Consider the following 23331-nt stretch of genomic DNA (forward strand, 5'->3'; position numbering starts at 1 on the left):
ACAGACAGACTCACACGAATGTGTACACATGCCCCCCCCCCCCCCCTCTGGTTGGTCACATGTTCCAGGATATGAATGATATGAATTGAGTGGGAAAGCACCTGCGGCCAGCAGCTCTTAAAGCTGAAAGGACATCCTTCAGTGCCAGGATCATGTCCATCCGGCTGGCCCCTCTGCCACCTAACGTCCGGTGGGGTTGGGACGGGGTGGCATACTCCAGTCCCTGGGTTCCATGACCATGGCTGCTGTAGTGTCCACTAGTCAAACTGAATCTTCCCTGCATTTATGAGACTTATCTCTCGTGCATTTATGTATGCATTTCCCCACTGTGACTGAATACATTTGTCCTTTATACTGAGTCATCGCTACTGCAGGCCCAGTGCTTGTGGGTCTAGGTGTTTAAGTTCATCATGTCATGACTGCAGGCCCAGTGCTTGTGGGTCTAGGTGTTTTAAGTTCATCATGTCATGACTGCAGGCCCAGTGCTTGTGGGTCTAGGTGTTTAAGTTCATCATGTCATGACTGCAGGCCCAGTGCTTGTGGATCTAGCTGTGTCTTTAGGCTCTTATCAAGCAGTATCAGGCTCTGCACAGCCAAGTTCCTGCAGTCTCCATCAGTATCCCCTTCAGCCACATCTGTGAAGTAACACAACAAAGACAAGTTGACTGGCAGCACTCTTCACTGTTCATCCATAGAAATGTACACGTAAATAACATCACACAATGTTGTACTATTGCTATTGCCTAGTCAAACAATGCCATTTTTTGGAGACGGTAAAACCTTATTTTTATTTTTATGATGATCAGCCAATCATGTCACGGATAGACTGTATAGTACCGGACATCCTGGATCCTCATCTATTTCCCAGCAATGGTCTCCGCAGCTGTGCATGGCTGTGGGCTGTCCGTGTGTGAGTGTGTGAGTGTGTGTGTGTGTGTGTGCGTGTGTGTGTGTGTTTCAAGGGTGGAAGGGACATCTCTGACTGACGCACAAAGTGCAGGTGCAACCTCAGGCCTAGGTCCATTTAAGGATATGTATAACCGTGGTTGTATATTTTCCTTACAGGGAATAAACAGGGGATATCACCCTATACTCCGATTTAAGCATAAAATCAAACTGTTCCTTCTTATTAGTGATAGTCCCATGATGTGAGGTTTTTTAGCTATGAAACATAGATTCTATATAGACATGTTTAAAACAGTAGGGCGGAATAGTTGCCCGTTCATAATATCATTTCACCACCACGTTGTTGTTACCTGCCAGCCAAGATCTTGTCTCAAACAGCTGATCGCTGAGCTGCATCAGCAGATGTTGACTGGGCATGCTCAGAAATACAGAGCAGACAGCGAACAGGACGCCCCGTCTCACAACCCTGTGACACATTTTATAGATTAGTCTGAACCGAGTTGGCAAAACGTACAGTACTCTAACAACGGATTAGTATGTTGTTATATTCACGTGTGTTCATTCATTCATGCTTTGTTAATGTGTCCATTATTCAAGGATGATTATTATCAACTTTAATCCAACAACAACACACACACTCACACAAACATATGCACCAAACGTACTGGTCAGCATGGAAGCGCACCGTCCACACAAAGTCCAAAAGGGCACGACCCATCTGAGTGGCTACCTGCAAGTAAACAGGACAAATTAACGTGTCTTGTCCACACAGTATATCCAGTCACACTCACAGACCCATGGTTTTATGAAATCAGGAGGGGCTTTATGCAACAGGGCTCCGTCCAAAAAGAGATGTTGTATCTCAACCGGAATTATCAGAGTAAATAAATGTGTATTAAAAAACTTGAGGCCTACCGGTGCGTTGACAGCTAGATGCATAAGGAGGCCCAAGGTGTGGATCAGCCTCCCCAGTACTAGGTGGTCACTGCCTAGCAGGTCAAAGGTCACCTGAGGCCTTGCAGAGAAGTATAACATTTCAGTGATGGACCACTGGTGCTTTAGAATGACCCACAAAACAAATCATGATGAAAATACATGAGGGACGTATTGTCTGAAAGACACTCACCTGTCATAATTTATGAGCAGAGGAAAGAAGAAGTGGCCAGCAACGGGTGCGTAACGGTTTGGGGTGACCGTGGCTGGAGGACAAGTGACACCCTGTGGTGAAAAGACAGAATTACTCAAGTTCTTGTCAGTAAGCATTCTCTCAAATACTCCATTAATCAATAACTGCTGTAAATTATTGTCTCCACCAGGCCGAAGGCATGTGGGGAGAGTATGTTTTGCACTCCGTCCGTCCGTTTGTGTGTCCGTCCGTGTGTCCGTCCGTGTGTCCGTGAACAGCTAATCTCGGCCACCGTTAACCCGGTCGATGCCATATTTTGCACACACACTCCCTGGATGCCAACCATGAACCTCTGCCCCAAACTTTCCAGAACGGCCTGTTATAGCGCCACCAGGAGGCCGCTTTGTGCAAAACAGCCACCGTTAACCCGGTCGATGCCATATTTTGCACACACACTCCCTGGATGCCAACCATGAACCTCTGCCCCAAACTTTCCAGAACGGCCTGTTATAGCGCCACCAGGAGGCCGCTTTGTGCAAAACAAGTTTTTGCACAGTACACCTACAGATTTTGTCCAAACATCACGCAAATTGGTACACAGTCTCTCTAGAGCCATTCAACGAAACGGGTCTTTCAGATTTATCAGACTCCATCCTGATTGGTTAAGATTGGCTTCCAAAGTTCACAGGAGTGCTCAGTTTCAAACAAAATGCTGCAAATCATGAACACATCGTGTGATTTCCGTGAAATTGTGCACCCACATTCCCACTAGGCCGAGGACGAAATGTCACTTGAACAATTTCAACTCAGCCTCAAGGTGGCGCTATAACTGGCCAAAAAGTGTTTTTACCTCTAACTGCACGGATCTGTGGATAACCTGGTGGAGACCTGTGCCCGGAAGGGCACTTTTTCTAGTTAATGTATGGTCTGGCCAAAGATGAATACAAAATTATAAATGTAAAAAAATAAAATGGCTAGCTATGAAGGACACCCAAATATCAATTCTTATTGGGTCTATTAGTACCTTACTAAGACGCTTTGTCTTGCTTTGAATCCGCCTTTCAACTACTTGCCGCCAATGAATAGGGTTGTCTCCGGGATATGGGTTCAGGTCGGTTATGGGGTTAATTTCCTTTGGCAGACCGCCCTTATCAGTGATTGGCTGAGAGAGCTCCTGCGCTGCCATAGCTAGGACCTGGCACAAAGAAAGAAAACCACAATTTCTATACTTGTGTATATAACATATTAGCAAACAATAAGTCAAGTCAGTTACAATACTCCTTATGGGCTGCACGTTAGACATGATTACATTAGTGCAATTACCACTTAAAAATAGCTGGTGGTCATAAAAAGGCTGAGAAACGCCATTTTGGTCTCACCTCCAAGATGTCCAGTCGCTGCCGAAGACTGTAGTTCATGGAGTAAAACTCAGTGGTCAGATACTGAGTCACCTTTTTGGAGAAAAAACACATAATACAATTTCAGTGGTAAAATCAAGGGTAATCTTTTGATGGGCGCAGCCCCTCCAAGGTCTGGCTTTTGTAATTACATCATATTTCGTCAGCTGAGTCTATAGATTTTTAATGACGTAAAAAACTTCCAACGTGACGTCATGTGGCAGCCAAGTTTCAATGTTTGAGTACAATGTTTGTTTCATGCTTATTAAATGATCTGCACTCTAACGGAGTGCATTTGGCATGTGGATCTTTATTTGATTTTCTTGGATATTCTTTCAGCACCTTTAGGATGTGTTATTTGTTTATAATGTTTTTGTGCTTTTTACCGACTTTTTCTCTCCAATTTAGTCATTATGCCAATTAATTCATCCCACAGGGAGGCAGGAGGACGTAAAACCTTTGTCCTACTCCTCCCGCCCAACACTCCCTGGTGACAGATGTCGGCCAGCCCGTAGGAATACGTGCAGTGATATCATCCTCGCCACCGGCTTCCCTCCCCCCAAAACAGGCCAATTGTGTTCATATACATGCTCGACAAAGCCAGCTGCACCACAGTGGATTCGAACCTTAGAGTATATATGAATAGAGACGGCACCGGATTCCTCCTCCAATCCACTTGCATTAAGTTGCTCAAAAGCGCATGAGGCGATTTCACTCCTCCTTCCGTGTAGGAACAGAGTGCATTCTGGGATGGATTTGCCCCAAACACATGAACGCGCTGCCGTTGACTATCATTGTGCCGTTTGTGCGCGTTCACGTATGAAACATTCGTTCACGTGCCATGGCCCCAATAACATGAACGTGCGCAATGATAGTCAACGGACCAGCGCTGGCTCGAGCTGCAATACCAAATTCGGCCACTATGTCCATTTCGCCTCAGGGTTTCCTCCGGGTGCCGTCTCTATTCATATACAGTATACTCTAAGATTCGAACCCACAACCAACATTTGTTTATTCTTGATTGTTCTTACAGGGACACAGTCTGTCACTGTGAGGGCCACCATTGTAGACTGTCTGATACTCAGGAAGCCAACTGTGTTGAATTTATCTTCCATGTGAAGGAGCACCTTGGTCAGCTGGACACTGATCTGAATGAAGACAGAGTTACATGAAGTGGCTAGGATGTGAGTCGTCATCTAAAATTACGGTATTCGTATTAAAGGACTTCATGTTTTATCAGTTAGGAAAAATGAATGATTTATAATTGCAACCTAGCAAATCAATGACCTAATGCTTGGTTTCTATGTACTGCTGATATTGAAATGTATATTAAATTAACATTCAGAAAAGCAAATGGCATCTGTTAATGCTCAATGAAAAGTGATAACAAATTAATTAAATTGGTATTGAATGTAATGATTTTGAAACTGACAACATATTTTTTCAGATACCAGTTGTTGACTCACCTCTTTGGTTGTGGAGATGTTTTTCCTCACCAGGCCCTCTGCAACTCTCAGACTGAGCTCCACTCGCACTGGGTCCTGAGAGGAGATTAAGGCTGGATGGATTGACAGATAAGATACAAGAGGGATTGGTCAAAGGTCAGAGAGTGTACAACGATCATGAATGTATCCCACACATCTCAGCTGAAATAGTAGAGTAGACAGTTAATTTATGAACGATAAATAACGGAACCAAATGAATCTCAATCAACAAGACCATTCCTTGTGCAGTACTAATTCAACACGCATGCAATACAAAAGCGGACATATAATGGCTACATTGTGTATATAAATAGTGTTCCATCTGATCTGGCCGGCCATACCATCAAGACAGTCTCGAAGGTAGCGAGGTGGGGATGATTGGTTCATGTCCTGATCACCAGACATGTCATATGGAGTGAGGTCATCGTCACTGGAAGGGAAAGCAACTTGGGGTTTAAAACCACATCAGTAGCCTACATGCAAAAATTGTGCAATACATCAAAATTGTCATTGTTTAATTAGGATGTCATTATTGTTTTCATACATGTTCTTTGTTTGTTTTTACAATATTTAACTTGTTTTACCCTGCTGTTCTTATTTTAACACACTGTTGTATTGTGCCTTTTGTTTTTTCTTCATCATTGAAAATGAGCAGGCCCAATGTATTTCCGAGAAAATAGATAGAGGTTAAATGAATGAAAAAATAAAATATAATGAGTGTCATGTGTTGCAAAGATGATGTGACAGCTCACTGTTACCTATCCAGATCTGAGTCTGGGTGAATGTTTGCTGGCCTGGGTGCTGCTGTAGCTTTGGGTGGCAACTCTTGTGGCAGCGAAGTCAGACCGTTGGCCTGTTGATGGTTGTTTACTCTGTGGGCACCATGAAGATACAGTACATGAGCAAGGTAATTACAGTGGTGGGGGTTGGCAGATATTTACAATGGGTCAACACTGACCCATTGACAGGCTGAGGTTCTGGCTCGGGTTCCTCTTCAACCAACGGAGTCACCATCAGCGAAAGCAGCTCCTGGGATTCCTCATCTTGTTCATACTACAAAACAGCACAAATACACATACTGGAAAAAGAATGCATGCATAGCTATTTGTATGCAATTTTTGTGCTTTGGGTATTTCCAAAATGGCATATTTAAATCCTCAAACCATTTAAGGTCCAAGAAACCAATACAGTATAACTTTTAATCGGTTTAGTCTGTTTGCACGGCGATTAAACACAATAGATTCTACCTCAAATTTGAGCTTTGTGGTTCCACTAATGTCCATGCGGGAGCTTAGGCATTCTCCCACCACCATGCCCATACGTCTGATGCGCACCACACTACTGTCCAGATGACACTGCATGCCACCCAGCATGCACTGGAGGAGCTCTGAGAGCACACAAGAATGACATCGCAGGCTTGAACATTTAGAGCATTGTGATCACAGAGTTTCATCATGCCAACATGTTCAAGTAGGGAAAACAAACAGGGATATTCTAAAGTTGTTATTAACTCTTTACCCTTGAGAAATCGAATTAAACAACAGCAATCATTGAATATTAGAGAGAAAGGCTTGCTTTATGCAGAGACTGGAGTAATAAACCGTATAAGCTCTCAACAGTTTTCTATCATCATGGTACTGGGATCTAGCACATTTCTATGGTGATAGCATATAATGAGGTTATACTGATATTATAATTATGATATTGAGTGAGTTGCGTCAGACGTGCTGAGCGTTGCACCTGAGCGGAGGTCCTGTAGTTCAGTGTCACTCAGCAGTCCTACACACAGCAGTAAGGCCCTGCTGACATACAGCTGTTGCTCTACAGGCGTGTGTCTCACTGCACTGGGGTTGGCCCAGGCCTGGCATAGTGACCGTAGGACCTGAATAGCAAATTAAACACAAACTTGAATGTCAAAAATGTTTCGTTGTCAAGAAAATAAAATTGGTGACACTATGGGTGACACCAACCAGTTCTAAACAGCTCAGTGGCCTTGTGGTCAGAGTGTCCGCCCTGAGACTGGGAGGTCGGGGTTTGATCACCTAGTCCTAGATCACCGGCCAGGTCATGGGACCCAGCACCTCCCTGCTTGGCACTCAGCATCAAGGGTTGGATTGGGGTAAGTCCCTGCGACATACTAGCGTCATGTTCAGGGGGTGTACTTGTATATCAAGCTGTCCCACACTAAGGAAAGAGGAGTTAGGCTTCTGCCCTATGGGCCTCATGGCTCGGCAAGGCTTATTTAACTATGCTATGTTGTAATTGGGCCAAGTTAGCTTTTTTGTTAGGAAAACAATGTAAGTAACGAGTGTAAAAATGACATGTTATTGAAACATACATGTTCAACTGACGATGAAATGCTGCTAGCCTGCTGAACTCACCTGAATCAGTAGTGGCCGTCGCTCCGTGCCAGCTGCCATGTAACCCATAAGTGTTCTCAAGACCCCAGTCTGGGAGAGATAGAATGCAACTGAATGGTACAAAAGGTAATCTAGGTACAGTAAGTGTGGACAGACTAATAGTACAACTTCTCACCTCATACTTGTATTGCAGCAGCAGCATTTTATGAGTGATGACAAACTGGGCCTTTTTATTCTTCAACACCAGGTTCCCCATGATCCTGCCCAGGGCACCAGGCCTTGAAAAACAAGACAACACAAAGACAGTTTTGCAAAGCTCTTTTTGTGTACTTTATGCAGTGTCATGCAAATGTTCCTTTGTCATTCTTTTGGCATGTTTTGATATCTTTACAAGGCATAAAAATGTTTGCAAGTTATTAAAAAGATATCTAATCTGCTATTTTTAAAACCGTTACAGTACATGTTTTATTTCTACATTTACGGCGATAACGTGCATGTCCAAAATTGGAATGCCAGGGTGAAAGTGGGTTAACTGCTTAGTGCTTACCCCTTGACAGCCTGGACAAGCCCAGTGACCACGCTTTCCAGCCATCGCTCTGGAACGTTCTCCAGCAGCTTCCAGCAAACCCTCTGCCACACCATGTCTGACTGTGTGCAGAATGAGAGCCGAGGAGCCATCACTTCAAACACCAACTCTAAAAAGACAGAAAACACATGAAGTGTCTATAATTTGCCTATAATTTGCTAGTCTCTGAAAAGAAAGGCAATGACTGCACAGTAAAGGGAAAAAGTACACATTTAAGAACTACATGCAATTTGTCAATGTAGACTGCTGCCAAGTGCAAACTTAACTCAACTCACCACTATGTCCCTGAACACACACTTTTCCAAGTGTCTGAGCCACAAAGACCAATGAACAATCTTTTCCCGCTGTAAAAAAGAACAGAAAAACTAGATAAAGTGCCAATCGGCACAGGTCTCCACCAGGATTCTTCCTCAGCCTAGTGGGAATATGCATGCACAGTTTCATTGCAATCGGACGCTGCGTTGAGGAGTTGTGGCCATTTGCTACTCCTGAAAACTGTAGGAGCCAATCGTGGCCAATCAGGATGGAATATGAGAAATCAAACAAACCTGTCTTGATCACATGACTATGGAGATCATGTGTAGCGATTTGCGTGAAATTTGGATAAAATCTGAAGGAGTAATAATAGAAAATGTGTTTTACATATGTCGGCCTCCTGGTGGCGCTATAAAGAGCAGATGTGAAAAATTCCAGACAAAGGTTTTTCCTTGGCCTCTAGGGAGTTGGCATACAAAGTTATCCACAGATCGTGCAGTTAGAGGTAAAAACACTTTTTGGCCAGTTATAGCGCCACCTTGAGGCTGAGTTGAAATTGTTCATGTGGCATTTTGTCCTCAGCCTAGTGGGAATGTGGGTGCACAATTTCACGGAAATCACGCGATGTGTTCATGATTTGCAGTATTTTGTTTGAAACTGAGCACTCCTGTGAACTTTGGAAGCCAATCTTAACCAATCAGGATGGAGTGTGAGAAATCTGAAAGACCGGTTTCGTTGAATGGCTGTAGAGAGACTGTGTACCAATTTGCGTGATGTTTGGACAAAATCTGTAGGTGTACTGTGCAAAAACTTGTTTTGCACAAAGCGGCCTCCTGGTGGCGCTATAACAGGCCGTTCTGGAAAGTTTGGGGCAGAGGTTCATCGTTGGCATCCAGGGAGTGTGTGTGCAAAATTTGGCATCGACCGGGTTAACGGTGGCCGAGATTAGCTGGTAACGGACGGACGGACGGACGGACGGACGGACGGACACACGGACGGACGGACGGAGTGCAAAACATACTCTCCCCCTAGGCCTTCGGCCTGGTGGAGACAATAATAATAATCTAGTCTACGAGAAGAAGCATGAAATACGAAATGATTGTGATATCACTGAAAACGGGAAAAGAGCTCATCAACCAGGCCCTGACCTCTGAGTGCCTGGCAGGTCCTCTCTAGGGTGGTGAGGATCTCTGTAGCCAGCAGTGGATAGTACTGCTTAGGGAGAAACAGGCTCTTGTTGTTAGCATGGAGTCTGTTGGATGTGAGGTCTGGTAGAGCAACCAGGCGTCCCAGAATGATCTCTCTGAACTGGGGGGAATCCGAGGGGCCTGTCCCCTGACAGTAAGACCATAGCAAGGCAGCGATGCGACCGCTCTGGAGGAAGGCCTCAGTGATGTTGATCAGGCAGTCCAGTCCAGCACTAGGACTGCAATGGAGAGACATTTCCGGTGAAATGAGTGAACAGACAAATAATAAAAACGTGCAGTAAATCATTTAATGTAAATTTATTTACACATCCTCTCTATTCAGCTGTAAATTACAATTAAATAAAAAATTGATCAAAGTATTCCATCCTATATTATAAGTTTATAACTGTCCTCGTTCAAGTAGTTATTTCACAGCGTGTTCCTAGCAGTTCTTCCAAAGTGCATACCTTAGCATTCCTACACCCTCCATCAACACCAATAAAGACTGCTCCGGAGGACCTCTGAGGAACAAGCCGTCCCATAACTCAGTGCGCTGGGCTACCGTGAGCGCCTGGAACCAATCGGTGTGGATATTGCGGACGAGACATTGAAGTGCTTGTGTGTAGTATGTGTTAGTGAACTCTGATCGTTGAGCTGAGGTGGTTGTACTCTCTGGTCGGTCGTTCAAGTAACTGCCGAGTGCCTGAAGAGCGGCCATCACTTCTCTACTGTCTGTAGAAGTCGAGAGGGTCCGGATACACTGGCCCACTGCTAGACGTACGCCTGGATCTGGGCTGATGGGCTGCATTACTGAACACTCAAACCTATACCAGCTTGAGACAAGAATAATGTAGCCTGTTTAATTGATTGAATACTTTATTAAGAGTTTGCTAATATAGTTGTTCAGTGGTACGGTTTTACAGTGATGCTAAACCTAAAAGTGAACACAAAAAGCCTATAGGGGCTTGTTTCCATTGTGGTCCATGTGTACTGGTATACAATTGAATTAATCAAGACTTTTAAAGACAATAATATACAAGACATCATTAACACTAGTAACAATAAACATATATTATGTGTACAGTAAACAGTTGAGGGGAGGGGGTGACATTTCTGGTGTTAAGCTAAGATGACTTTTCTATGACCAGTTAAAAATTGCAAATTGTACTGCAACTGCGAACTGTAGCTCTGTTTGATCGATTTGTCACGTCAACTACAATAAAATATAGTATAGTATGCATAGTTTATATATAGTTTCATTATATAGATACTCCACGTTCTTAGCTTACCCATGTTTCATGATAACTACTTTTTATGTATGTGATGTATGCCATGCTTTTTTGTTATTGATTAATGTAAATCGCTTCGTTTCTGCTAATGCCTACATTGTAAATTGTAATAATTCTAACGTGACGTTGTGATGACGTTATACCTGTTATGAAGAACGTTACGTTTCAGTACGAATATAAAGTTACAGAGGTGGTGTAAGTAAGATTTAAGTCGCAATAGCTTTAAAATTCTCTAATTTTCTAGCTATTAAAAATAATATAGCCAATGCTCACGTCCTCTCCTCTCCTATAATTTGTGTGTGCTACCAAAATATGTCCGGGGCGGGGAGTGAAAACTATGTCATGTGACAATGGTTCCGCATACAGTCTGTTTCCAATGTCATACTGTACATTACATTACCAGCTAGTCTTTCTAATGTTGTCTGTATGCCATGTCAGTTTTGAGGCCAGTCACGATTTAATAATAATTTTACCATTAGCATTCACTTTCACTTGATGATAGAATAATGTACCATTATAAATAAAAAATACCCAGTAGTGTCCCCTGGTGGTGGATGTAGTGAATAACTACATTCGGTAGTCAAATTTACTTGCATGAAATCAAATGTAATGGGAGTCTGTGACACATCCCATGTGTGCAGGTTCTTTGGGTTACCTTGGTCAAGTTAGCATGCATGCACTTTTATGCTCACAATAAAAGCACATAATCTGTGGCTTTTGTAAAATATAATAATGTGTGTATTTAAATGTACATTGAAGAGTTGAATGAATATAACTTAACATTTGTATCTATTATATTACATTTGCCTATACAATCAATCAACTTTATTTGTTCAGACTCAGGGTCCAATAACAACAGACAACATAAAACACTACATACAGAGAAGAAACATTTACATTATATTATATTTGCCTATTATAGTGGCACCCTCATTTGATTTGGAGCCCTGATGGTCCCAGGTTGAATGCTGCTGTTGCTTTCAGTGTAATGTACCAACCTCACACAGACATTCCTTGTATACAGTATGTTCATAGCTGCTGCCAATTAAAACAATTGTGATTCACAATGCAGGACTGGATTTTCCTCATCTGTATCATTGTGTGGACCAACAGTTTGTTCACAATCTATCTCTTCCTTTGCTAAACCATCTCAACTGAATTCCTTAAATCAAAATGATAATGAGTGAATCTTTTTTTCCTTCAGTTTCCTTCAATATTTACTTCAGGTGTCAAAGATGTAGTGTACACTGTTGTAGCTGAGTTTTTCATAGCTTAGTTATATTTAAACTAAAAGAAGAAAATAAAGACATGATGCTTGATATATGATTATCAAATAAAATATATTATTTGTAATGAAAATAAAATTATGAAATCAAACTTAAATATAACATAAAGGATGAAGCACGTTTGATGTATAACACAATATGAAACATATTTCTCAACAATCTATTTAAAATACAAATACAAAATAACAAAGAAATAAACTATTAATGTAAAGCACTATTATTTACAACTGTTACAGATTATTAAACAAAAGAGAAATAATACTCAGTGTAGCATACTATCATTTCAAAGTAACAACTATTTACAAGCATAACTGTATACACAGAGGGAGAGAGAGAGAGAGAGAGAAAGAGAGGGGGGGGGAGTGATGGGTGGGATAGATTGAGGTGGGAGGAGGAGAGTGTGTCGTCCTGCTGGGATGGATCAGGGACCTGTGTGAGAAAAATAAGTGATAAGTAACTTTAGGTCATTTACTTCATACATTTAATTGCAGGAAATTGCTCCTGCATTGTTGTTGTTGTTTATAATTGTTTCTTATAGACTTTTTTTAAATGTCTTGCAGTTTAACCACATGAACCCTAATGCCACTATTTATTATTCTCTTTTCAGTGGATCTTGTTTTTACCCTATTTGGAATATGTGGCTTCCAACGCGGATGAATATCAACTGAACATTTTTGTTACCTTTAAAATCAGTGGAATAGAATTGGCATGCAAGGACATTTACCTGACATTGTAACAAAATAATGTCATTGTAGTGTGCAGTGCATGGGTGTTGTGTATTGGACATTGAGGCCATCAAGTCAGTTTCTGTTGTTCCATGGTGCTGTATAAAATGTACGAGAAACATGCCTTTGCTTTCACTGCACTGTGGCTATGAAGCAGTCCTCTTCCACTAACCATTGTCATCGTTTTCTTCCCATTTTTTATGCATGCATTTATTCATATCATTTTATTATTTAAGTTGTACAATACTTTAGCTTTGTTAATAAACTTTGCCCTTACGGATGCTTTCCCGGTTTCAACGGTTAATCAATTTTGTATATGTATGTATAAAGTTTTTAAATGTATTTCTATTTTTGTATTTCTCTCTCATTAAATATATAAAACTAAAATATCATTGAGTCATTGATTTTATTCATTAATATCCCAACATAATATAATATATGATCTGGGGTACAATCATTCACTGTGCTGTTTCTTTTTCTTCTTTTTTCAAAATACTAGTCAAATAAAATTAATAAATATCTTCCAGGCTTAACTTCTTGAATAAAAACATGATTCACTAGTGATACACTAGTGAGGACTCAGGAGTCAACAACATTGGACCCTCAAACTGTCTGCTGCTAAAGCAATGAACTCCACCACCATCTCATGCAAGTAATAATTGACAATATATAAACTCAACACAAACTTTGATGAGGCAGTATTGCTGGCATGCTCTGTTACAATCGTGATGTGTTTATAAGACAATCAAACACAGGGTGACTTTATTTCATTTATTTTCCTAATTTTACTTTCATTGTTTTCTATAACCGTTTGTTTTTTAACAATTACTTGATGAAATTATAATTCCTCAATAACAATTAGGATACATCTTTCAAGAGCTTCAAAAATAATATACAGCAGTAACCAATACTGTTATAATTTATACATTTCTTTCAAAATAAGAATAAACTTCAGTTATACAATTTCTGTTTTCTACAATGTTCTATTTTCATCCTTCCATGTCAGTAAAATGGCAAGCCATGCACTACTCTGTAGTGATGTTTGTGCCTTGAGCAAACTTTCTTTGGACATTGGAAGCAAGTGTGAGAGCAAAGGTCCACAAAAATTACAATTCTTATTTACACAATTTAGGGTTTATCATCATTATAATTTAGCAAACTGACAGTCACGTGGTTAGCGCGTTTCCCAGGGCTTATTGGGTTAGTTTAGATGCAAAGTATGACACACAGAGGCACAGTGTTAAGACTAGCAGACCAGTTTGTCAGGGCAAACTCTGGAAGTTGAGTTCAATCCTTCTGTGAGAAAGCTTTTGGGAAACCAAGAGCTGATCATAAATATTTCTAGACTGAGCTCAAAGTCAAATGTCTGTCTTTGGTCATTTTGAAAGCAGGGGATAAAAATGAAGAAATTGGAACTGTTTAAAGTGCATTACAGATTTCCACTGAATCAAGATTAGCCCTGCTAAAGGGGAATGTTTTGACAGGTCTGTGGTCTCAGCAACCGTCTAGTCATTTTAAGTAAGCAGTTATGTTAGTTTTCATCTATCCATCAGAGCCAGACTCACTGAAAATAAAAATAGTTACATTTTAGGGTTATCTGCATGTAGCCAGATTGAAATTGTGACTCCTCATTGTAAATCCATATAGTTGAAATGTAAATGACGAATGGGCAAGTCTATGGAGAAAGTCATACTGAAACGCAATGTGCTGATTGTTGTACCAATAAGAATGTTGTACTTGTACTGTAGACAGAATATGAGGTTTTAGTAATGCAAGTTCTTAAGGATGCCTCACTACAAACAGGTACTCCACCGTTTTACAGTATATACTGCTGTAAAGTGTAAATAGATTTTTGAATCAAAAGATTTGCTGAACTATTACATCAGTGATATACAACAATGATGAGTGGTTCCATGCAGTACCTGACTTTAGCTGGGAAGACAACAGTGGCAAAAGTCAACAATAGCAATGGCCTTGTAGAAGTCATCGCAACATTCGCATAATGTTAGAGTGCAATGACCTCATCAAGCTATTTGCCACTTTGAACTGGTTGGACTCAAGCTTTTGTACAAGATGGTAAATCAACCTAAGACTATCTCACTTTCCCAAACATATTTCTCTTAAAATGGATAAATTGTCATTCAAAATAATCTTTCAGAAGAATCATTTCCCGTGTATACCATCTTCCTTTTGTGAATGTAAGGAAAAAGAAAATACAAACAAAAATCCCTAAAATTATTTACAAACTTTTTTTTACGGCACAAGCCGTTACCCAGAAATGGTGTCATTGTGAGAAAATGGTGAATAAATATCTTTGTGATTTTAAAACAGATGAGAAGCCCAACATGTACTGTACACGCTACATGCTAGAATACAGGCAATTGTTTCTCAGCAAAAGACAAGAGGAAAAAAAATAACATTTATCCTTGTTTTTGTGACTATAAAAATACCTAGACTCTACAAGAAGGGTAGAAAAAAACTTTACATGTACACATCATTTACATCCAAGGCCATGTTCCATGGAATGGCAGGTGAAGAATAGTAGTGACATACATAGCAGGAGTTCAAGGTGAATAGGGTGATAGCTGTCGTTTCGTTGAATTTAGTCTTTTGACATTGTGTTGATGCACCATGCTGTCTGGTCCTCTCTTGCAAAGGACAAGCTACCTGTCCACCACAGACAGTGTAAAACCGCAAAAGTTGTCCGGTATCCAACTCAGACTATAATATCCAGTTTCAAGGTGAGACAGAGGTGTCCAAAAGTCTACAAAGAGCCGACTTAAGGATAGGTAGCAGTGATTGAGTACAGTATGTATTCAGTCTACCGTGAGTCTGTGTTGCTGTATTCCAGAACTACAGAGGGAAAAGTATATGTAGGTTTTGTTGAGGGGGAAAAGATCAGCATCGTTTATCTCTGCCCTCCAGCAATGTCCACCATTGTTTTACAACATTATTGCTAGCTAAATCTAAAGTGTTTCTTCAATGTTGTATCATCCTTTAGATCCACTGTGGAACAAGAGGCTGGCCTCTTGAAACTCTCCCTCAAGCCAGTAGATGAACTCCCCAATTGTAAGGAGAAGATGTTAAAATATAACACATATTAGAGGGAAAATTTAGCAAAATATTCGGACACAGGCTGAGCATATGTCCCAACGGCTCTTGAATATTTTCTGTGCTATATGGCATTCTGTTTAGTGTGATTTGGTTTTTCTCATCTGTAAATGTGCGTGGGAGTTCGGCAAGCTAAAGTTCAGTTACCCGCACATTGGCTGATGACTGTGCCTCTAGCAACAAGTCTCTGTACTCATTGAATCATTTGCATATCGCTGTCGGGCAGAAACCTCCACATTTCATATTTTTTAATAAATTACGCCCTAAACCATCTACAAGCTCACATCGCAAGATTGTAGAGTTTTGCTTTTTCTATATATTTTTTTCATGCACAAAATAGGGATGCCAGGTTGAATAGGTTAAGTTCGTCTATGGGTTTTACAAATATTTAAGAGCTTGTGACTAAATAATAACTACATTGTTCCATTGGAACACAGGTTATTTTTTGTCCATTTCCTGAAAAGTGACGTTTTTGCCCGACAACGATATTCTCATCTATGCTCCATTAAGCATCTTCAATGTAGGATTTAATCCTTCACATTAAACTACCCTTTTCCTCTTTTGACAAAGAAAATACATTTTTGTAATCAAAACAAAATTGAGTGCAAAATACAACTGGTTCTGTTCATATACAGGATATCAAATACCAGCATTTTCAGTCTTGGAATAATTTTCACTGATAATAGTGAAATGTTTGGTAACCTGGATTAGCTGGCTCCCTATAACTTTCACTCATCAAGAGACCAGAGATCAGGTGAGCCAAAAAAAAAAAGAAGAGACTTCAATTCCCAGATCACTCTGCAGTTTCCCTTTAAGCTTAATTTAAATGTTAGTAATGTAAGTAGTAAAAGTATCAGTATGATCATCACTTTGTCAGTTATACTACAGTTATACATCACAAGTTCCTTACTGTACGGAAGCTTTGGAAGTTTTACGACCATTAGTCCGTCACAGAGGGAATGATGGGAAATGAAGTTCTTTGAACACAAGATTTCCACCTGAACTCTGGGACCCTGTTTCATTGTAAAAACAAATGGAGATGCAGCAAATAATAGGTCTACCAGATCCTCACCTGGAGACATTGAGGCTCACAAGAATAGAATCTGTCAATCTATTTTCAAAACCTTTAAGCAACAAAACAAAAACACAAAATGGGAATGTAAAATACTTCACACACACGCACGCACGCACACACAAAACAAACCCTCAGGGCATTTCTCATGCTCTAACCCTCGAAATGTCCCTCACTAGGTTGACTGGAAAGATCGTCCAATTAGGTCTAAAAGACAGGCCACACTGCAAACGCTGACTGGTAAATGACCAGTGGTGGACAATAAATAAGTACATTTACTTGAGTACTGTAATGTACTTTTATATTTTTGGACTTTTTCTTCTTCATTTTTTGCAAGCATGACTTTCACTCCACTAAATTTCTAGGAAGGAGAAATGTACTTGAATGAATTAACCACTTGAGCCCCATTTCAAACATAGTGAGAATAGCACATGTACAGTACAAGCTTACAACTCGTTGCACGGTCATTAATTTATTTTTTTACTTTTGTTTTCATATGTTCTAAATTTCAATACAGCCAATGCATTGGTATTAAAAAAGAAAATGTACTTTGTAATTTGTACTTAAGAGTATTTACTTGGTATATACTTTGTCCACCACTGTAAGATAACACAGCAAACTTCAAACACGTGTAAGAGTGCCACAGTACAATTCAGAAGCCCGGTAGCTCCGCCGCCTGCATCCCCCTGACCAGAGCTTCATACGGCTCAAACACTTGATGTGTTGAAAACACGATTCAGCACGACTCAGGAGAACACGCCCTAACATTCTGGTCGATATGTACGACCAGTGGGTACTTTTACATCACATGATTTGCTTTAAGGCTTTTCAGGTATCATTGTCTAAAATTACATGTAAGCCAAGCCTTAAGATGTTTTAGTCTCTTTGGAAAAGGGGGCAGGGAGGTTTCTGCATCTCACAATGTAAATTCTCATGTAACACATTCATACCTTCATAACGCAACACAGGAAAACGCAGGTCCCTCTACCCAAATACATGGAAGTCACCAGAACCCAAGGGAATCAAGGAGAGAGAACATGCACGCACACGCAAATATGCTCATATTCAAGGGATATTTAACCAAAATAGCTTATTCATAGGACAGCCACGGACAGTGCCAAAACTAGATACTTCTTTTGAATCTTCAATTCGTATTTCAAGGGAGTTGGGAAGAGTGCTTGCTTTTTTTCCACTTAAACGTAGGCAAAATTGTTCACAATGGTGTCTATTTGACCTCTAGGATAGAGGGGTTGCACTCCATGATGGCCACGATGATTTTGTCGATATAGTCCTGGAGCCTGTAGTTGATTTCTTCTTGATGGTGGACGGCCTCCATCAACTAGAAACAGAGTTGACATGTGTCAGTGGACATAATAATAATAGAATACATATAAATATATATGTATGCGCACTCTATTAAATATATAATAGAGTGCGCTCAAGGTGTTTGACAGGAAGCCCCGCTCATATCATCATTGTAACATCCTCCGGAGGCTATTTTCTTTGAGTTTTGATAACCTTAAAAACTTCAAACAGGTTGGGGTCATATACAAGACCCTACATGGTCTGTGCCCGCCCCCCCTTTAATTCATTAAACGAATAGGGGAATCAGTACCAGAGCAACAACTCAAGGAGACTGCGAAGTTCCGCACCGGCAAACAACATTCGGCCAAAATGTCCTCTCAGTACAGGGCTGTGTAAAATGGAATGGACTTCCTCTGCATATAAGGGAATGTGCTACATTTTCCTCTTTTAAATACAATCTGAAAAAATGGTTGCTTGAAAACCAAAGCTGCAACCATTCATGATTATTTTAGGTGTATTTCTTTTGTATGCTGTGTTAGAGAGATTATTAGAGTAAACCTACCCTAATAATAGTTTTATCTAATAGTTTCTTATTTCTTATTCTTACTAGTCTTATTACGTTTGAAATGTACTAGGTATTTGTATGCTATGTCCTGTTTGTATTGTTTGATGTTTGGGGACTGCAGATGGAAATTAGCTAAAGTCTTGCTAAATCTGGTATATTTACACTGCATTTTTAATGTAATGTTCATCAATATACACTGCCTCGACCAAATAAACAAATAAAGTAAAGTACATGTTTAACACATTTGTTGCTATTATACTATGACGAGTAGGCTTGCCTTAAGGTTTGATATCGCTATAAGAAAGCCTTGCTGTGTTTCATCTGTGGAATCGCTCCGGTTGCTACGGACGCTTACTAAGGCATCGTCAGCACTGCTTCTGTTTCCCCATAGCCATTAGCTGCTGTATTAGCCACGGCCTTTGCACACTCTACAGTCGGTGGTTTTGAACAAATTACAGATGTTTGGAGGTCTTTTGCACAGGCGATTTTTGGCTCTCCCCACAGATTTCTGGGTATAAAATATCTGGTTATACATATGTGACAACTCAATGGCTAAGTTATAGAATATAAACAACTAAATATGCAGCAAAACAATACATATTTTTCTAGACACCATTTACTCATTTTGGAGCATACTATAGCCAATGAGCATGTAAGTCATGTCAAACTGTTCATTACAAAGCATGAATGAAATGAAAAATATAAATGAAAATTAGTATTATTAGTATAAATATACAATTGACAAAAATATATATTAAACTTTTGTAATATCAGAGGGTCACGTTCCCCATGGGCCCCCCCTAAAATCACCACTGGTCATTTGTGATTATCTGCTGATTGCAATTAGAACATTGGCGTTTTCTAGTGCAAGGATTGGCCTCATTTTAGCTCGCTAGCATTAACGCTAATACTTTAGCATCCAAGATAGAACTCAAAACCGGTCACTGTGGAAAATATTCTCATCACGTGACAAGCTCCACCACTTTCGTCCACCAGGTGGCACTCAATGTGCTAAGAGTGAGGTCCGGTTACCCTCAGGGGACCTTTAGAGGGTTAACCCATGCAGCAAAATCATCAAAATCAGTTGAACCACTTTTACCCTATATGCGTACATGAGCTATTTCAGAATAGCCGATCTACAATGTGATGCTTTGCTAGATGTGCTATATTCTGAAAATCTTGCAATAAAATAAATGAAAAAGATTTGGAATGTTTCTGAAACATTTTAACAATACAAATCTGGCACAAAATATTTCCTGATATTATTTTCTGATATATTTGGGGGTCCTTGACATGAAAAGGTTTGAGAAGCACTGGTGTAACACACTGATCTGACATGTTATGATGTTATCACATGCAAGCCTACTCATATCAAACTGACCTCTCCCCGAGACACAGAGCTGATCTCAGCCGCCAGGGAGTCGGAGAAGGGAGCTGACATCAGGTTCTTGGCTCCCTGGATGCTCAAGTTAATGATCTGGCCATTGAGTTCGTCATTTTGCTCCTTCAGACTGCGGTTGTCCTGCGTGGGCAAAGAAAGGCGTCATCACATTATCATCATCATCATCATCACATCCTCATATAATACAGTAAGTAGTGACAGATCTCCTCAACCTCATCTATCTGCAGTGTTGTCTGCAGTATCTAGCAGTGTTGTTTTTGGCAGACTATTAGTCTCTTGAATAGTTTTAATTCTGTTTTAGTCACATTTTAGTCACCTGGAATGTTTTAGTGTTAGTCTAGTTTTAGACTAATAAATCTACAGTTGATTTAGTCGACTAAAATGTATTTTGGTGGGCCTTGATGCCGTCGTAATGGCTGATTTTACACTTGTTGAAAATATACGCGTTGCAACAGTATAATACAGTAAGTAGTGACAGATCTCCTCAACCTCATCTATCTGGGAGGAATGCGGATGTTTGTGGCGAAATGAGTTGGTGACAAAATTGATGTCTCATGCGGCCCCTAGCTGTTATGCAGTAGTAAAGTAATGATAATATAATTATAAAAAAAAAAATCCCTTTCTTTTTTAATATAAATTCCCATTTATTTACTCTTACGTGATCATTTGGGGATCATTTGTCTTAAATATTCGTTAGTCAACATAACTTTTCTGTGTTGCTGTCAGTGATGGTTTGATACGAGGTGAGCAAAGGTCTACTGAGAGGTGAAGCACCCTCAGTGTTTTCTAGCAGTGTTGTTTTTGGCAGACTATTAGTCTCTTGAATAGTTTTAATTCTGTTTTAGTCACATTTTAGTCACCTGGAATGTTTTAGTGTTAGTCTAGTTTTAGACTAATAAATCTACAGTTGATTTAGTCGACTAAAATGTATTTTGGTGGGCCTTGATGCCGTCGTAATGGCTGATTTTACACTTGTTGAAAATATACGCGTTGCAACAGCATACCACCAAGCGTAAAATGACTTATACTGGATCTCTTGTCCAGTAGTCATTTGTCTAGTTTTTATTTGTTGACGAAATTGTCAATATATTTAGTCTTAGTTTTAGTCACCATAGCTTAGTTTTCATTTAGTTTCCATTTAGTTTTCGTCAGTGGAAAAAGGTAGTCGACATCGTCTTAGTTTTAGTCGACGAAATCAACACTGTTTGCTAGAGTACCTGTTTGAGACGCTTGATTTCCTGCTCTAGTTCAGCCTCCCGGGTGCGGGTCTGGTACTCCTGTAGCCCTGCGCTCGGACAGCGCCCCCTCTTGGTCTCCGCCTCCAGCTTGTACAGCTGTAGATGCTCAAGCTGCTTACGGAGGTCCTCGATAAGCTGGTGGGTGGTGGGAGGGAAGTTATAGGAGAAATGTCAACAAGTGAAGTAACTTAAACAATATATGCATAAAGCAGTGGTTTTCAACCTTTTCAGGCCATAACCCCCCAAATAATCCTATTTGAACTGGGGACCCCCACACCCTGACAAGCACTTGGAATTGTAGGAGTTGAGGCATTACATTTTGTTTGACCCGTATTTATAGTATAGTTTTTCATTTCGTTTTTTTAGCCATAAATATGTTAAATTATCACTTAACTGGGGACCACACCAAAATCATGAGGGAGCCAGGGTAGAGCCCTGCACAGGCCTAAAATATAGGCCCGTGCCCGGCCCGGGGCCCGTGGAGTTAAGGCCCGTCCGGCCCTAAGCCCGTTGGTACAGTCCAGAAACGGCCCGGGCCCGGCCCGGAAGCCCGACATATTTTTATTTAATATTTCAAGCATGCGTGCCGCCGCCGCGGTCGCTCTATTGGTGCACGGACGCAGCAGCAGCAGCTATACTGACTCACAGCTGCACTATATCGCTCTGATAAACCCACATTAAGGAACAAGAAGTCAATAACACAGACGTCACACTAAAAAGTAGCCTACTTAAATATAATTTTATACAGTAGCTGCTGCACGTGCACTGTCAATCAGCGCAACGCGTTGTGAGCTTGCAGATCGGCTATCGCGGACTCACACTGCATTATAAAACCCAGAGTAGACGGACAATAATAAGAACACTTACGTTATGTATCTGCAGTTTCTGCAATGTACAAATCCAACTTTGTTTAGTGTGGTAATAATGCTCCCGCAGTATTTAATGTTTTTATTGCGGAGAGCTACTCGGTGTGTGTGACTGTGTGTGTGTGAGTGTGTGTGTACAGCTGCGCTGCACAATAATTAGGAGAGAGAGAGGACGAGAGTTTATAGGCGCGGAGCGAGAGAGATAGAATGTAAAACACGTTGTTTCAAAGTCTTTATAGTTTTGACCAGATTTGAGTGTGCTTGCCTTGTGGCTTGTGTGTGTGCGGACACTGCGGAGGGGTTATTGTCACGTCACTATGGAGCATGCTGCCGCGCTGCTGAAGCAAGTCCAGTCTGGGTGAAATTCACATCGGAAAATTAATATAACGGCGCGTGAGCCCGCCCGGCCCACGGCCCGTTTTGGTGGGCCGGGCCGGGCCGGGCCCCGTCGGTACCCGACGGGCTTGCAGGTCTCTAGGCCAGGGGTCCCGATCCCTTGAGAACCACTGGTCTAAACCAAAGATTCGTTCAGTTTGGATAATCCTCATTAAAACACCACAGATATGAATTGTTGTATGATATTGCACTGCATTGTTCAGTCTCATCTCCAACATAGGGCACAGGTTGTTTTGGTACACAGAGATATAAAAAGACCTTGTACCTCCTGGGTGGACTCCTTCTCTTTCTGGCTTTGGTGACGTTCGTGACTCAGCTTGTCAGCCATCTTCCTGCGGGCCTCCAGCTCCTCATTCAGCCTGTCCGTCATGTCCTCCGTCTCATCCTGAAGCTTCCTCTTCTCCTGGTCGATAAAAGAAAACGAGGATGCAAGTGTGAAAGGGGGGAGGGTCAAAATGGAGGGGAAAGGAGCGAGGTTGGGGGCAGTGTTAATGTCGTTGACAAAAACGATAACGGAAAATGTTCATCGACTACCTATTTTCACTGACCAAAACTAAATAAAACTAAGCTATGATGACTAAAACAATGACTAATCATATAGACAATTTCGTCAACAAATAAAAACCAGACTAAAATGGAGGCACTAGTGGAGAAGAGATCCAGTAGAATTCTCATTCAAGTCATTTTATGCTCGGGTAGCCTCGGTACCCAGGCTTTCATTTTCGTCAGCGCAAAAAATGAAAGTCTGGGTAAACGCATTGGCCACTCTGGTCTA

The 23331-nt window shown here is 40.9% G+C and overlaps 2 protein-coding genes and 1 long non-coding RNA gene across 4 annotated transcripts in view; 1 reads left to right on the forward strand and 2 right to left on the reverse strand.

Annotated features, from left to right (window-relative positions):
• The first annotated feature begins 55 nt into the window (after positions 1 to 55).
• On the forward strand, positions 56 to 638 carry LOC310874483. Its single transcript, XR_014570573.1, has 3 exons — positions 56 to 395; positions 447 to 498; positions 550 to 638. It is a non-coding gene; the product is annotated as an uncharacterized lncRNA (long non-coding RNA).
• On the reverse strand, positions 479 to 10122 carry telo2 (TEL2, telomere maintenance 2, homolog). Its single transcript, XM_083787299.1, has 20 exons — positions 9769 to 10122; positions 9263 to 9540; positions 8135 to 8203; positions 7821 to 7968; positions 7449 to 7551; positions 7295 to 7363; positions 6654 to 6795; positions 6161 to 6300; positions 5872 to 5966; positions 5672 to 5785; positions 5255 to 5343; positions 4896 to 4987; positions 4461 to 4577; positions 3412 to 3483; positions 3057 to 3227; positions 2033 to 2124; positions 1822 to 1921; positions 1572 to 1636; positions 1257 to 1372; positions 479 to 635 (listed from the first exon to the last, which is right to left on the reverse strand). The coding sequence occupies exons 1-20, from the start codon at positions 10107 to 10109 to the stop codon at positions 517 to 519; spliced, it is 2532 nt and encodes an 843-aa protein (XP_083643425.1). The 5' UTR covers positions 10110 to 10122; the 3' UTR covers positions 479 to 516.
• Positions 10123 to 13367: 3245 nt separating this feature from the next.
• Positions 13368 to 23331, reverse strand: part of rab11fip3 (RAB11 family interacting protein 3 (class II)) — a 51531-nt gene continuing 41567 nt past the window's right edge. For both annotated transcript variants that reach the window (XM_083788284.1, XM_083788285.1), the window contains 4 exons: positions 22822 to 22959; positions 21274 to 21429; positions 20036 to 20176; positions 13368 to 18123 (listed from right to left, as the gene is read on the reverse strand). In XM_083788284.1, the coding sequence (XP_083644410.1) occupies positions 18010 to 18123; positions 20036 to 20176; positions 21274 to 21429; positions 22822 to 22959 (549 nt within the window). In that variant the 3' untranslated portion in view covers positions 13368 to 18009. The remainder of the gene's footprint in view (positions 18124 to 20035; positions 20177 to 21273; positions 21430 to 22821; positions 22960 to 23331) is intronic.

The sequence above is a fragment of the Protomyctophum parallelum genome (assembly GCF_964188405.1).
Source record: "Protomyctophum parallelum genome assembly, chromosome: 17".
Classification (NCBI taxonomy): domain Eukaryota; kingdom Metazoa; phylum Chordata; class Actinopteri; order Myctophiformes; family Myctophidae; genus Protomyctophum; species Protomyctophum parallelum.